This window comes from Myxocyprinus asiaticus, chromosome 1, assembly GCF_019703515.2.
Source record: "Myxocyprinus asiaticus isolate MX2 ecotype Aquarium Trade chromosome 1, UBuf_Myxa_2, whole genome shotgun sequence".
NCBI classification, from domain to species: Eukaryota; Metazoa; Chordata; class Actinopteri; order Cypriniformes; family Catostomidae; genus Myxocyprinus; species Myxocyprinus asiaticus.
This window is the reverse complement of record NC_059344.1, coordinates 64,545,256-64,557,904: the sequence shown is the minus strand read 5'-3', so window position 1 is coordinate 64,557,904 and position 12,649 is coordinate 64,545,256. Positions and strand designations below refer to the sequence as shown.

The window sequence follows — 12,649 nt, the reverse complement described above, 5'->3', positions numbered from 1 at the left end:
TGCCACCACAGAGTCCCAATTACAAGAGGGAAACATCTCCGTTTACACATGTAACCTCGGTTCCCTGAGATGAAGGGAACGAGACATCGCCGTAAGCACTATGGGGGAGTGTCCTTTATACACGACCTTGTTGAAACTCTTATACAATCATGCCAATACATTGGTAATGGTGACTGAGCCCCAACCCTTTAGGCGCACAGTAGAGTAGTAAAACCTCGCAAATGTGTATTGTGAGGACCATCCTGCTGCCAAACATATGTCCTGTAAGGACACACCATTTGTCCACGCCCATGAAAAGGCCATGCCTCTGGTTGAATGCGCTTTGACACCAATAGGGCAATTTGTGGCCTGTGATTCGTAAGTGAGGGCGATCGCATCAACAATCCAGCGAGTGAGACTTGTTTGGAGACGGACATTCCTTTTGTGCGTCCTCCATAACAAATAAAGAGCTGATCCGACAGCCTAAACTGATGGGTCCGCTCAACATATGTACAGTACATCCGGAAAGTATTCAAAGCACTTCACTTTTTCCACATTTTGTTATGTTACAGCCTTATTCCAAAATTGATAAAATTCATTATTTTCCTCAAAATTCTGCAAACAATACCCCATAATGACAACGTGAAAGAGGTTTGTTTGAAATCTTTGCAAATTTATTAAAAATAAAAAACGGGGAAAAAAAAAATCACATGTACATAAATATTCACAGCCTTTGCTCAATACTTTGTTGAAGCACCTTTGGCGCCAGTTACAGGCTCAAGTATTTGAGTATGATGCTACAAGCTTGGCACACCTATTTTTGGGCAGTTTCTCCCATTCTTCTTTGCAGGACCTCTCAAGCTCCATCAGGTTGGATGGGGAGCATTGGTGCACAGCCATTTTCAGATCTTTCCAGAGATGTTCAATCAGGTTCAAGTTTGGGCTCTGGTTGGGCCACTCATGGACATTCACAGAGTTGTCCCGTAGCCACTCCTTTGTTATCTTGGCTGTGTGCTTAGGGTCGTTGTCCTGTTGGAAGATGAACCTTCGCCCCAGTCTAAGGTCCAGAGCGCTCTGGAGCAGGTTTTCATCAAGGATGTCCCTGTACATTGCTGCATTCATCTTTCCCCCGATCCTGACTAGTCTGCCAGTTCCTGCTGCTGAAAAATATCCCCACAGCATGATGCTGCCACCACCATGCTTCACTGTAGGGATGGTATCGGCCAGGTGATGAGCAGTGCCTGGTTTCCTCCAGGCATGACGCTTGCCATTCAGGCCAATGAGTTCAATCTTTGTTTCTCATGGTCTGAGAGTCCTTCACGTGCCTTCTGGCAAACTCCAGACAGGCTGTCATGTGCCTTTTACTGAGGAGTGGCTTCCGCCTGGCCACTCTACCATACAGGCCTGATTGGTGGAGTGCTGCAGTGATGGTTGTTCTTCTGGAAGGTTCTCCTCTCTCCACAGAGAAACGCTGGAGCTCTGTCAGAGTGACCATCGGGTTCTTGGTCACCTCCCTGACTAAGGTCCTTCTCCCCCGATCACTCAGTTTGGCCAGGCGGCCAGCTCTAGGAAGAGTCCTGGTGGTTCCAAACTTCATCCATTTACAGATGATGGAGGCCACTTTGCTCATTGGGACCTTCAATGCTGCATACATTTTTCTGTACCCTTCCCCAGATCTGTGCCTTGATACAATCCTGTCTCGGAGGTCTACAGACAATTCCTTGGACTTCATGGCTTGGTTTGTGCTCTGACATGCACTGTTAACTGTGGGACCTTATATAGACAGGTGTGTGCCTTTCCAAATCATGTCCAATCAACTGAATTTACCACAGGTGGACTCCAATCAAGTTGTAGAAACATCTCAAGGATGATCAGTGGAAACAGGATGCACCTGAGCTCAATTTTGAGTGTCATGGCAAAGGCTGTGAATACTTATGTACATGTGATTTTTTTCGTTTTTTATTTTTAATACATTTGCAAAGATTTCAAACAAACTTCTTTCACATTGTCATTATGGGGTATTATTTGTCGAATTTTGAGGAAAATAATTAATTTAATCCACTTTGGAATAAGGCTGTAACATAACAAAATGTGGAAAAAGTGAAGCGCTGAGAATACTTTCTGGATGCACTGGAAAGTTTGCCATGCCCTCACCGGGCATAACATATGCATAGATTGCTCTTCATCAGAATTAAATGGTGGAGGAAAGAAGGCTTGCAAACGAACCACCTGAGCCCTGAAGGGCATTGATAAAACCTTAGGCACGTAGCCTTTTCTAGGTTTAATGGTGTATTTTGACAGATCTGGACCAAACTCCAGGCATGAGCTGTCAGTCAACAGTGCATGCATGTCACCCACCTGTTTAAATGAGGCCAAAGCCAATAGGAGTGCAGTCTTTAATGAAAGCACCCGCAGATCGACAAATTCCAATGGCTCGAACAGGGAGTTGGTGGGTGCCTTCAGCACCAGATTTAAGTCCCAAGTCAGCACCATAGAGGGGTGAGGGGTGTTTAAACACCTCACTTCCCTAAGGAACTTTATGACTAGATTATATTTGCATCTTGATGAGCCAGCCTCCAGGGCGTGGTATTCTGAGATAGTTGTTACATAAACCTTGAGCATTGAAGGGGTAAGACCAGCATCCAGCCGCTCTTGAAGAAATGTCAAAATCTTAGCTATGGGGCAATTCACCGGGTCTTTACCATGTGAAGAGCACCAATTTGTAAACACATGCCATTAAAGTGCATAAAGGAGTCTCATGGATGGTACTCTGGCCTGTAAAATGGTATTCATCAGTCATCACTTACTGAGCCAATTCTGGCTCATCCGATGTGCTCCGTTCAGGGGCCACACATGTAGGTTCCACTGCTCTGGCTGGGGATGCCAAATCGTGCCTTGTGCTTGAAAGAGAAGGTCTCTCCTCAGCAGCATTTCCCATGGAGGGCCATCTAGTTTTTCTATCATCACCGGAAACCAGGACTGATTGGGCCATTTCGGCGGAATTAACAGAACTGTTTCCATGTCCTCTTGGACTTCCATGTCCTCTCGGACTTTGCTGATGACAGAACAAAGGAGGTTGACTTCCGCTTTACTGAATATTTCCCAAATCCTCATCACTGTCTGAGGATGAAGTCTCCATTCCCTGGTAATACTCCCTGGTATGACAACAGATCTGCCCCGAAATTCAGATGGCCCAGGACATATGTCGCACGCAATGAGAGGAGATGACGCCCACTCTATTGGAGGAGGCGTTGTGTCATGCCCATTAATGTGTCACAGTCTGGGACAGTCTCTATTGCGTTTTTTGCGAGGCGACTGTGAATATCTGCGCGCAACACAGGTGCATCCTGTGGTCAGACCACAGATTGCAAAACGCCAGTGAAGTGAGGTGACAGGCGTACAAATGGAATCGTTTAACCATGCTCGATCGTTTTTAACACCGAGTCTGACTCACCCATGAGAGCTCACCACGTGTTCACGCAGCTGGACAGCGGGCTTATTGATTCGCATGCTATAGGAGATAGAGCGCCGCTCACCATAGGGTTGAGCATAGTGTGTGGGATGTATGATACGAGAAGGGGGAATGGCCCTTTTTCTGAGATTGTGTGAGCGTCCCGTGTTTGTACAACGGGCACTTTTTTCTCTTTTGTGAGAACAACCTCTGTTTGAGTAATACACACAAAAGCAACATTTTGAACAATGTCCCATTCCCAGTATTGGGGAAGAGGGGAGAAACACTGTGTGCCTCAAATCGAGCCTTCTTTGACTCTGGACCGTGAATAACGGCAAGCTCTGGGCTCCTCTTCACAGGGCTGAGCATGTCAGGAACGTTTCTGCTGCCCGGCCAGGGTTTTTCCATCAGCGCATTTTATGCGCTCAGACGTGGGTGCTTACGCTTGGGCCACGGTTTGCGTGGCTTCACAGACGGCTCAGTAGGGCATGGTTGAAAAACCGGGAGCACCGACATGTTGTGGATTGCTGAACCAGCTTGGCCCGCTGATGTATAAGCTCTTCCAGCCAATGCAGACGTCAGTTGACAAGTCTTGGAGGGGTGGGCGGGGTGGGATTTCCATCCCATGGCAGTATTATGGCAGAGGTGAGCTGCGACCACCTGTTCCACTGGGGGAAGCATTGAGTTGTCTTTTTCCACAGCGTGGTCCACTTTAGTGAGGATGGTTGCATCTCTGACCTGAGTGCGTGAAAAGTAGGGTGCATGCCAGGTCTTTGTTACCTACTAGGTCTTTAAGATCTGCTGACAAACTATTATTGCATATTCCCCGGTCACGTTTTATACATAAGGGTGATAGAGCCTTTGCAGTTGTTGCCCCTAGGCTATGGATTCAGCTACCACTTGACATTAGACAAGCTTCATCACTGTCTATTTTTAAATGCAGGCACACTAAAAACGCACTTTCATTCTCTAGCTTTTTTTTGCAATATCAATTGAGATTGTCTTGTCACATTTTATTGTATGTATTTTAATGTATTTGTTTTATTTTACTGTATTGTAGATTTTTCTGTTCAGCACTTCAGTCAGCTTTGCTGTGTTTGAGTGTGCTTTCGAAATACATTTTACTTATTTACTTACACATGGACCTCAGGGAAGAATGGTGTGCTCCTCCGGACCACAGTCTGTTGACGGAGGCCGGTTTGCAAAAACCATTCATCCAGGGGAGACTTTTCTGGCTCTTCTGGAGTGGACCACTCAAGACCGTGCTCTTCAACCGCCCTTGCAAGGATGGGAAGAAGTTCCTTGTCCGTGCTGTGTGCATGTTTTTCACCCTCGCTGGGGGAAGGGGCAGCAACATCCTCCGTGAACCACTTGCCTGAAGCTGCAAGTGACACAGCATCATCCCCATCATCAGAGATGCCAGACATAATGAGGTTGTGCGCTCCAATAGAAGGCTGGAGCTCATCACACACATATTGCACAGGCGAGAACATTAGATCGGACATTCGGGGGGCTTGCAGGGCTTGCACCAGCACGAGATCTTCCTCTAATTCTTCCAGCTAAACCGATGTGGAGAATTCTTCACCGGAAAACACAGGGGAACAGAAAGCCTCTCGGTGCAGGCCCTGAGCACAGGCGACGTGTCATCCTGTTCGCGTCTTGCTGTAAGTGTATATTGACGGTGAAGCAGAAAGGGTTCCAAGACGAAGACGAAGTTTGCAGTCTTGAAGGAAGATAATTCTGAAGAAATGGTGACTGAGCGCCCACTTATATAGGCCTACTGCGTGCCTAATGGGGCGGGGCTCAGACACCATTGCCAATCAGAGGACTGGCATGATTGTATAAGGGTTTCAACAAGGTCGTGTGAAGGACACTTCCCCATAGTGCTTACAGCAATGTCAAGTGAACTGAATCGAAAGGGAACTCTAGGTTTTCTTTGAGCCCCAACTTTCCGAGTTGGGGGGGCATGTCGATTAATGAATCATGGCGGAAGCAAATTGTTATTGGTTTAATTAATTATTTCTATCTATTAATTATTTTATTTTACTTGAGGATTTTGACTGCAGTTTAGTTTGTATGCATTTTTTGTACTTTCAATGAAGAATAACGATAAAATTTGAAATATAACTATGAAATATGACTCATTTAGCTGGTTTATGCAGCGACAAGCATTTGAAACAGAACTACATTTCCCTTCATTATATTTGGCTGCACTAGTTTGATAAAATAGATAGATAAAGCATTAATTATACACCTAATGCATGGCTTTGCTCTTTATTTTGTTGCATTGATACTAAAAAAATCTTCCTGCCTTCGCTAGTAAGAGAAAAAGAGAGAAAGAAATATGAAACTGCAGAACAGGTCTGTTCTTTCCGATTAAAATCACTTGAACGTACATCACATCATATTTACGGTTTCTGACCTCATAAGTACGAGCTTCCCAGGAGGACCTGAATGCACAATATGACACTTTTGGCTCAGGACTCGTACCCCAGTCCTTTGCATTGCAAATGCAATGCTCTTTCAGTTGAGCTACTGTGCAATTTGATCACACTCGAACAAGCTTGAAAATGGTAATGAATGCAAAAGTTAAAATTTAGTCATGCACTATAATAAAAGTGTTTAGATGTCATAAGATAGCGTTGTTTGAGGAACTGGTCAGAAAGTATGTGTTTTTGAACTGATAATATGCCGTTTAACTTGAGATTTGTGTGGAATAAAGGTAATTGTTGTTGTAGCACCTCTAGTGTTCATTTTAGGAAACTGGCGCAATATGTACAACGAGCCACATAAAAATAATTTTTCAACAATGTAGGTATAGTGACATGAAGAGACCAGGTTGTAGCCAACATGTGTTTACCGATAATTGTCATGAAAATAATATTGATCTGCAAATAAAAAAATGAAAAAAATTATTACTATATACTTTAATTTTTTTAATTAAATTACACTATGTAACACAATTTTTGTTCCTGGGTAGTAAGTGTTATTTCCTAATTGCTTATGCCTCAAAAGTATAGAAAATGGCTATTATTCCCCACAAACTTTGCTTTTGTGACCAGGACAGTGATATTTGGAAATGTACCTATTTCCAATGAGAAAATGGAATTTGTCTTTTCGTTCACATAAAGTCAGAAAAAAACAACATATGAATCTAAAATCCTTCTTTATCTGTGGTCCGACGAAGACACCGGCTTTGACCTTTGCCTCAGACAGCTTAGGGAAGAAGTCTTGAAGGTACTTGAAGGCTGCCGACTCCTTATCTAGAGTTCTGACAAATTGTTTCATAAGGCCCAATTTGATGTGCAGTGGTGGCATCAGCACCTTCCGGGGGTCCACCAGTGGCTCCTACTTGACGTTGTTCCTCCCCACATAGAACTCAGTCCGCTGTGGCCAGTCCCGCCTGTGGTAGTGCACCTTGGTGTCCCTGCTGTCCCAAAGGCAAAGATAGCAGGAAACTTGGTAAAACCGCCTTGGAGACCCATCAGGAATGCCACCATTTTGAAGTCTCCTATGACCTCCCAGCCGTACTCATCATACTTCAAGGTGTCCAGCAAGGTCTTGATGCTGTTGTGATCCTCTTTGAGGTGCACCGAGTGAGCCAGGGGAAGAGACGGGTACTTGTTACCATTATGGACCAGCACGGCTTTGAATATTTCTTTAGTATAAATATGGATTATCCATGTTCATTTGGATTCATATGTTGGTTTTTTCTGACTTTATGTGAACGAAAAGACACAAATTCGCCCGTTTTCTCATTGGAAATAGGTACATTTCAAAATATCACTGTCCTGGTCACAAAAGCAAAGTTTGGGGGAATAATAGCCATTTTCTATACTTTTGAGGCATAAGCAATTAGGAAATAACACTTCTTACCCAGGAAAAAAAAAAAAACATTTGTTACACAGTGTTATCAATGTTTGTCCATTTTATCAAATTTTTTCAACTGTAAAAATATCCAAAATTGGTTCTCAAATAGCATTTTAGATTTTCACTCAGCTTATTTATAATGTACATGCAAGTTATCGTCACTGTTAAGTTAAAGTTATTATGTCAAATTAACAGCTCTTTTCTCTCTCTGTCTCTCAGCGTACTATAAAAACAAGACTAAAGTAGCAGTGAAAACACTGAAGCCCGGCAGTATGACAGTGGAAGCATTTCTCCAGGAAGCAAACCTCATGAAAACCCTTCAGCACAAGCGGCTTGTTCGTCTCTATGCTGTAGTGACCAAAACCCCACCAATCTACATCATCACAGAGTATATGGCTAACGGTACACACACAAAATGCTAGCAATAGGTCTCTTCCTCTTATTCAAAAACAAACCTGTGACTTTACACACACTCATACTAACATTCCTCATTAAATCTTTCTTTCTCATGTTAGGCAGTCTATTGGATTTCCTGAAGAGCCTAGCCGGCAGAAAACTACAGCTTCCTAAACTCATCGATTTTTGTGCCCAAGTAAAAATGCTCTCTCTCTCTCTCTCACACACACACACACACACACACACACATTTACTTAGCTATCTAAATGAGGACATTCCATAGTCATTTGAGTTTTTATGTTTTATATGAAGCTAAATATAATTACAGTGTAGAGTATAATCTGATTACAAATTACTGTAATCTAATGACTTTTTAGTCAAAAAGTACAGCAACACTTTACACTTTACATTTGACTTTCAATTAAGGTAATAACTTTTAAGTACTTGTGTCACAAATATTTCTAAAATAATATTATTTACGTATAATACATTTAAAATATGAATTCCTATGTTTGTTTGCATTTCTTTGGCAGCTGAAGGGTGTGCGACAATGAACAAAGAGGAAATATAGACTTACTTTGAATTTGTTGAGTATAAAGTGTTTTAGAAATTAATAAATTAATTAGTAATGTGCTTAGTTTTTCGATGAAGTAATCAGTAAAGTAATCTTACTACAATTTAAGAGAACTAATTCTGTTTTTTTGTGGAAACTTACCCAAGACTGCTTAAGACTAATCCTAACCTTTTAAAGATTTTTCTTGAAGAGAAAAATGTGTCCCCAAACTATAGCTAAGTAAGTACACACACGCATTAGAAAAAAAATAAAAACCAATTGAATTGTTGCACTGATGTGTTTAAAGAGGTCATTTTTGGAATGTGCTCACTGTACTACAAAAACGTACTGCAATTTTCAGAACTTGGGCTAAAAATGTATTTTTATTAAACTTTTATTTTTAAATATATTGAGCTACTTACAGACATGATATTTATAGATGTATTTTCAGAAGGATGGAAAACTGTTTAACATAAGAGAACTGAGAAAATGTGATGCATGAATTGTGTGTTTGTGATAGATAGCAGAGGGCATGGCATATCTTGAAAAGAAGAACTTCATCCACAGAGATCTGCGTGCCGCTAATGTACTTGTAAGTGAAAGTCTGCTGTGTAAAATTGCAGACTTTGGCCTAGCCAGAGTCATCGAAGACAACGAGTACTCAGCGAGAGAAGGTATACACACTATCTATCTACTGTATCTATCTATCTATCTATCTGTCTGTCTGTTTGTCTGTCTGTCTGTCTATCTGTCTGCCAATCTATCTATCTGTCTGTCTGTCTGTCTATCTATCTGTCTGTCTCTCTGTCTGTCTATCTGTCTGCCAATCTATCTATCTGTCTGTCTGTTTGTCTCTGTCTATCTGTCTGCCAATCTATCTATCTATCTGTCTGTTTGTCTGTCTGTCTATCTGTCTGCCAATCTATCTATCTGTCTGTCTGTCTATCTGTCTGTCTATCTGTCTGCCAATCTATCTATCTGTTTGTCTGTCTGTCTGTCTGCCAATCTATCTATCTGTCTGTCTGTCTATCTGTCTGCCAATCTATCTACCTGTCTGTCTGTCTGTCTGTCTGTCTGTCTGCCAATCTATCTGTCTGTCTGTCTGTCTATCTGTCTGCCAATCTATCTATCTGTCTGTCTGTTTGTCTGTCTGTCTGCCAATCTATCTATCTGTCTGTCTGTCTATCTGTCTGCCAATCTATCTATCTGTTTGTCTGTCTGTCTGCCAATCTATCTATCTGTCTGTCTGTCTGTCTGTCTGCCAATCTATCTATCTGTCTGTCTGTTTGTCTGTCTGTCTGTCTATCTGTCTGCCAATCTATCTATCTGTCTGTCTGTCTGTCTATCTATCTGTCTGTCTCTCTGTCTGTCTATCTGTCTGCCAATCTATCTATCTGTCTGTCTGTTTGTCTCTGTCTATCTGTCTGCCAATCTATCTATCTATCTGTCTGTTTGTCTGTCTGTCTATCTGTCTGCCAATCTATCTATCTGTCTGTCTGTCTATCTGTCTGTCTATCTGTCTGCCAATCTATCTATCTGTTTGTCTGTCTGTCTGTCTGCCAATCTATCTATCTGTCTGTCTGTCTATCTGTCTGCCAATCTATCTACCTGTCTGTCTGTCTGTCTGTCTGCCAATCTATCTATCTGTCTGTCTGTCTATCTGTCTGCCAATCTATCTATCTGTCTGTCTGTTTGTCTGTCTGTCTGCCAATCTATCTATCTGTCTGTCTGTCTATCTGTCTGCCAATCTATCTATCTGTCTGCCAATCTATCTATCTGTTTGTCTGTCTGTCTGCCAATCTATCTATCTGTCTGTCTGTCTGTCTGTCTGTCTGTCTGCCAATCTATCTATCTGTCTGTCTGTCTATCTATCTGTCTGCCAATCTATCTATCCGTCTGTCTATCTGTCTGTCTGTCTGCCTATCTATCTATCTGTCTATCTATCTTTCTGTCTGTTTGTCTGTATGTCTGTCTATCATATATCTTTCTGTCTGTCTATCTATCTGTCTGTCTGTCTGTCTATCTATCTGTCTGCAAATCTATCTATCTGTCTGTCTATCTATCTGTCTGCAAATCTATCTATCTGTCTGTCTATCTATCTATCTGTCTGTTTGCCTATCTATCTTTGTCTGTTTGTCTGTCTATCATCTATCTTTCTGTCTGTCTGTCTGTATCTATCATCTATCTTTCTGTCTGTGTCTATCTATCTGTCTGTCTGTCTGTCTGTCTGCCTGCCTATCTATCTATCTTTCTTTCTGTCTGTGTCTATCTATCTGTCTGTCTGCCTGCCTATCTATCTTTCTGTCTGTCTATCATCTATCTTTCTGTCTGTCTGTCTATCTATCTATCATCTGTCTGTCTGTCTGTCTGTCTATCTATCTTTCTGTCTGTCTATCTATACTTGTATCATATTGCTTGTCTCCATGTCATTTAGGAGCTAAATTCCCCATAAAATGGACGGCCCCTGAAGCCATTAATTACGGTTCCTTTACCATTAAATCCGACATGTGGTCTTTTGGTGTTCTTATATATGAAATTGTCACCTACGGCAAAGTCCCCTATGCAGGTGAGTAGAGCATATTACACACTTCTTCACTCAGTATTTAAATACGGTAATGTGATATGGTTTGCACAAACAACTTCTCTCAATTCCCATAACTTGATCTTACAAAGTAACTTCAGCTATAAATACTCATAGTAGATGCCAAATGGACCTCCTTTGCTGCCACCTTGTGGCAAAAACAAGATCCGTCAAGACTGAAAAATCAAGACCTTTGTGTAGATGTAATAGGTGAAATCAGCAGCTGAAGACATCATCAGTTTTTCAGTCACTTTCTGTCTCTCTTCTCCAGGCCTGAGCAATAGTGAGGTGATGGTGAAAGTTCGGCAGGGATATCGGATGCAGTGTCCTGAGAACTGCCCTCAAGAGCTCTATGACATCATGAAGATGTGCTGGAAGGCCAAACCCGAGGAGAGACCCACATTTGAATACACGCAGAGTGTCCTGGAGGATTATAACACGGCCACTGAGGGCCAGTACCAACAACAATAAGACAATAACTCCCATGCCAACAGGACAGTTAAAGGAGCCCTTAATGAACATGTACTTGAGTACTTGACACACAATATGTCCATTGACTATTTTTATTCAATATTTTAGGTTTAAATGTATATGAATGTATAAAGGAAAGAGTATATCTGAGGCACTGTAACTGTTCACCAACAATTTTTAATCACCTTTTTTGCTTTCACTAGTTAATTTTCGTTGTCCTACAGTGTGACTAATTTAAGTATAAATATATAGGGACTTGGTTTTTCAGTTCCTTTGATCAGTTTTTAGAAAACAGAACAGAATGTAAATTATAGTGTCAAATTTAATATGTGCGATAACTCAACTAAAAATTATCACTATCCACATTTAATTAATTGCATGTGTTAAGACAATAATTATGAGAGACCTAATTATACATATACTAGCATAATACTATTATATATCTTTGAGCCACTAACCAATGTACAAGTGTCTATTTGAGAAATAGACACCTCACATGTCCTCAGCTGACAGCTTCATTGAATTCTACCCGCTCAACACCAGTTTCATGTACAACAGTAAAGAGAAGACTCAGGTGTGCAGGCCTTATGGGAACAATTGCAAAGAAAAAGACACTGTTGAAACAGACTCATGCCCTACTTTGCAGGTCTTCTGAAGCGATACAATAGATTTGGGTAAGGAACAGACCGAAGTTATTTGCGGAAAATTGTCCCCTCCACTGCAGCTCTAAAAGATCTCAATTTGGCATGTCGGTCTTGCACAAAGCTATCATATGACTTCAGAAGAACAAAAGACAATTTCATTTTAACCCTACAAGTTTGCCTTGGGAAAAGGAATACTAAAGAACAAGTTGAATACGGTGCAAGAGTAACATTTTGATGGTGAGGACAGAAGTCACGAGTCATGTTTTTTTTTGTTTTTTTTTTCCTTAACCAGTGTTCGAGGTTTAATACAAGTTAAGCTTAATTGACAGCATTTGTGGTATAATTGTTGATTACCACAAAATATTTCAACTTGTCCTTCCTTTATATATAAAAAAAAGTGGTTAAAGCACTTATAATGGAAGTGAACAAAACAGTCCATAAATGTTAAAATACACAGCATTTCAAAACATAAAGGGATAGTTCAACCAAAAATGAAAATTCTCCCATCATTTATTCACCCTCATGCCATCCCAGATGTGCATGACTTTCATCTGCTGAACACAGATTTTTAGAAACCTATTCCAGCTCTGTAAACATTTTCAAACAAAAAATGTATTAGTGTGGACTCAGCCCAAGATTGAGTCATGTGACCCTAACATGGCAGCCCCCATGAGGGGACCCTCTCCATGTAGAATAAAACAGCT

General features: G+C 41.4%; 1 protein-coding gene across 1 annotated transcript in view; it reads left to right on the top strand.

Moving 5' to 3' along the window:
- The window catches only part of LOC127427255 (tyrosine-protein kinase Lyn-like), a 29,776-nt gene extending 17,127 nt beyond the window's left edge, over positions 1-12,649 (top strand). The window contains exons 9-13 of the mRNA XM_051674778.1: positions 7,520-7,702; positions 7,816-7,892; positions 8,770-8,923; positions 10,684-10,815; positions 11,102-12,649. Coding sequence (XP_051530738.1) covers positions 7,520-7,702; positions 7,816-7,892; positions 8,770-8,923; positions 10,684-10,815; positions 11,102-11,301 — 746 coding nt within the window. The 3' untranslated portion in view covers positions 11,302-12,649. The remainder of the gene's footprint in view (positions 1-7,519; positions 7,703-7,815; positions 7,893-8,769; positions 8,924-10,683; positions 10,816-11,101) is intronic.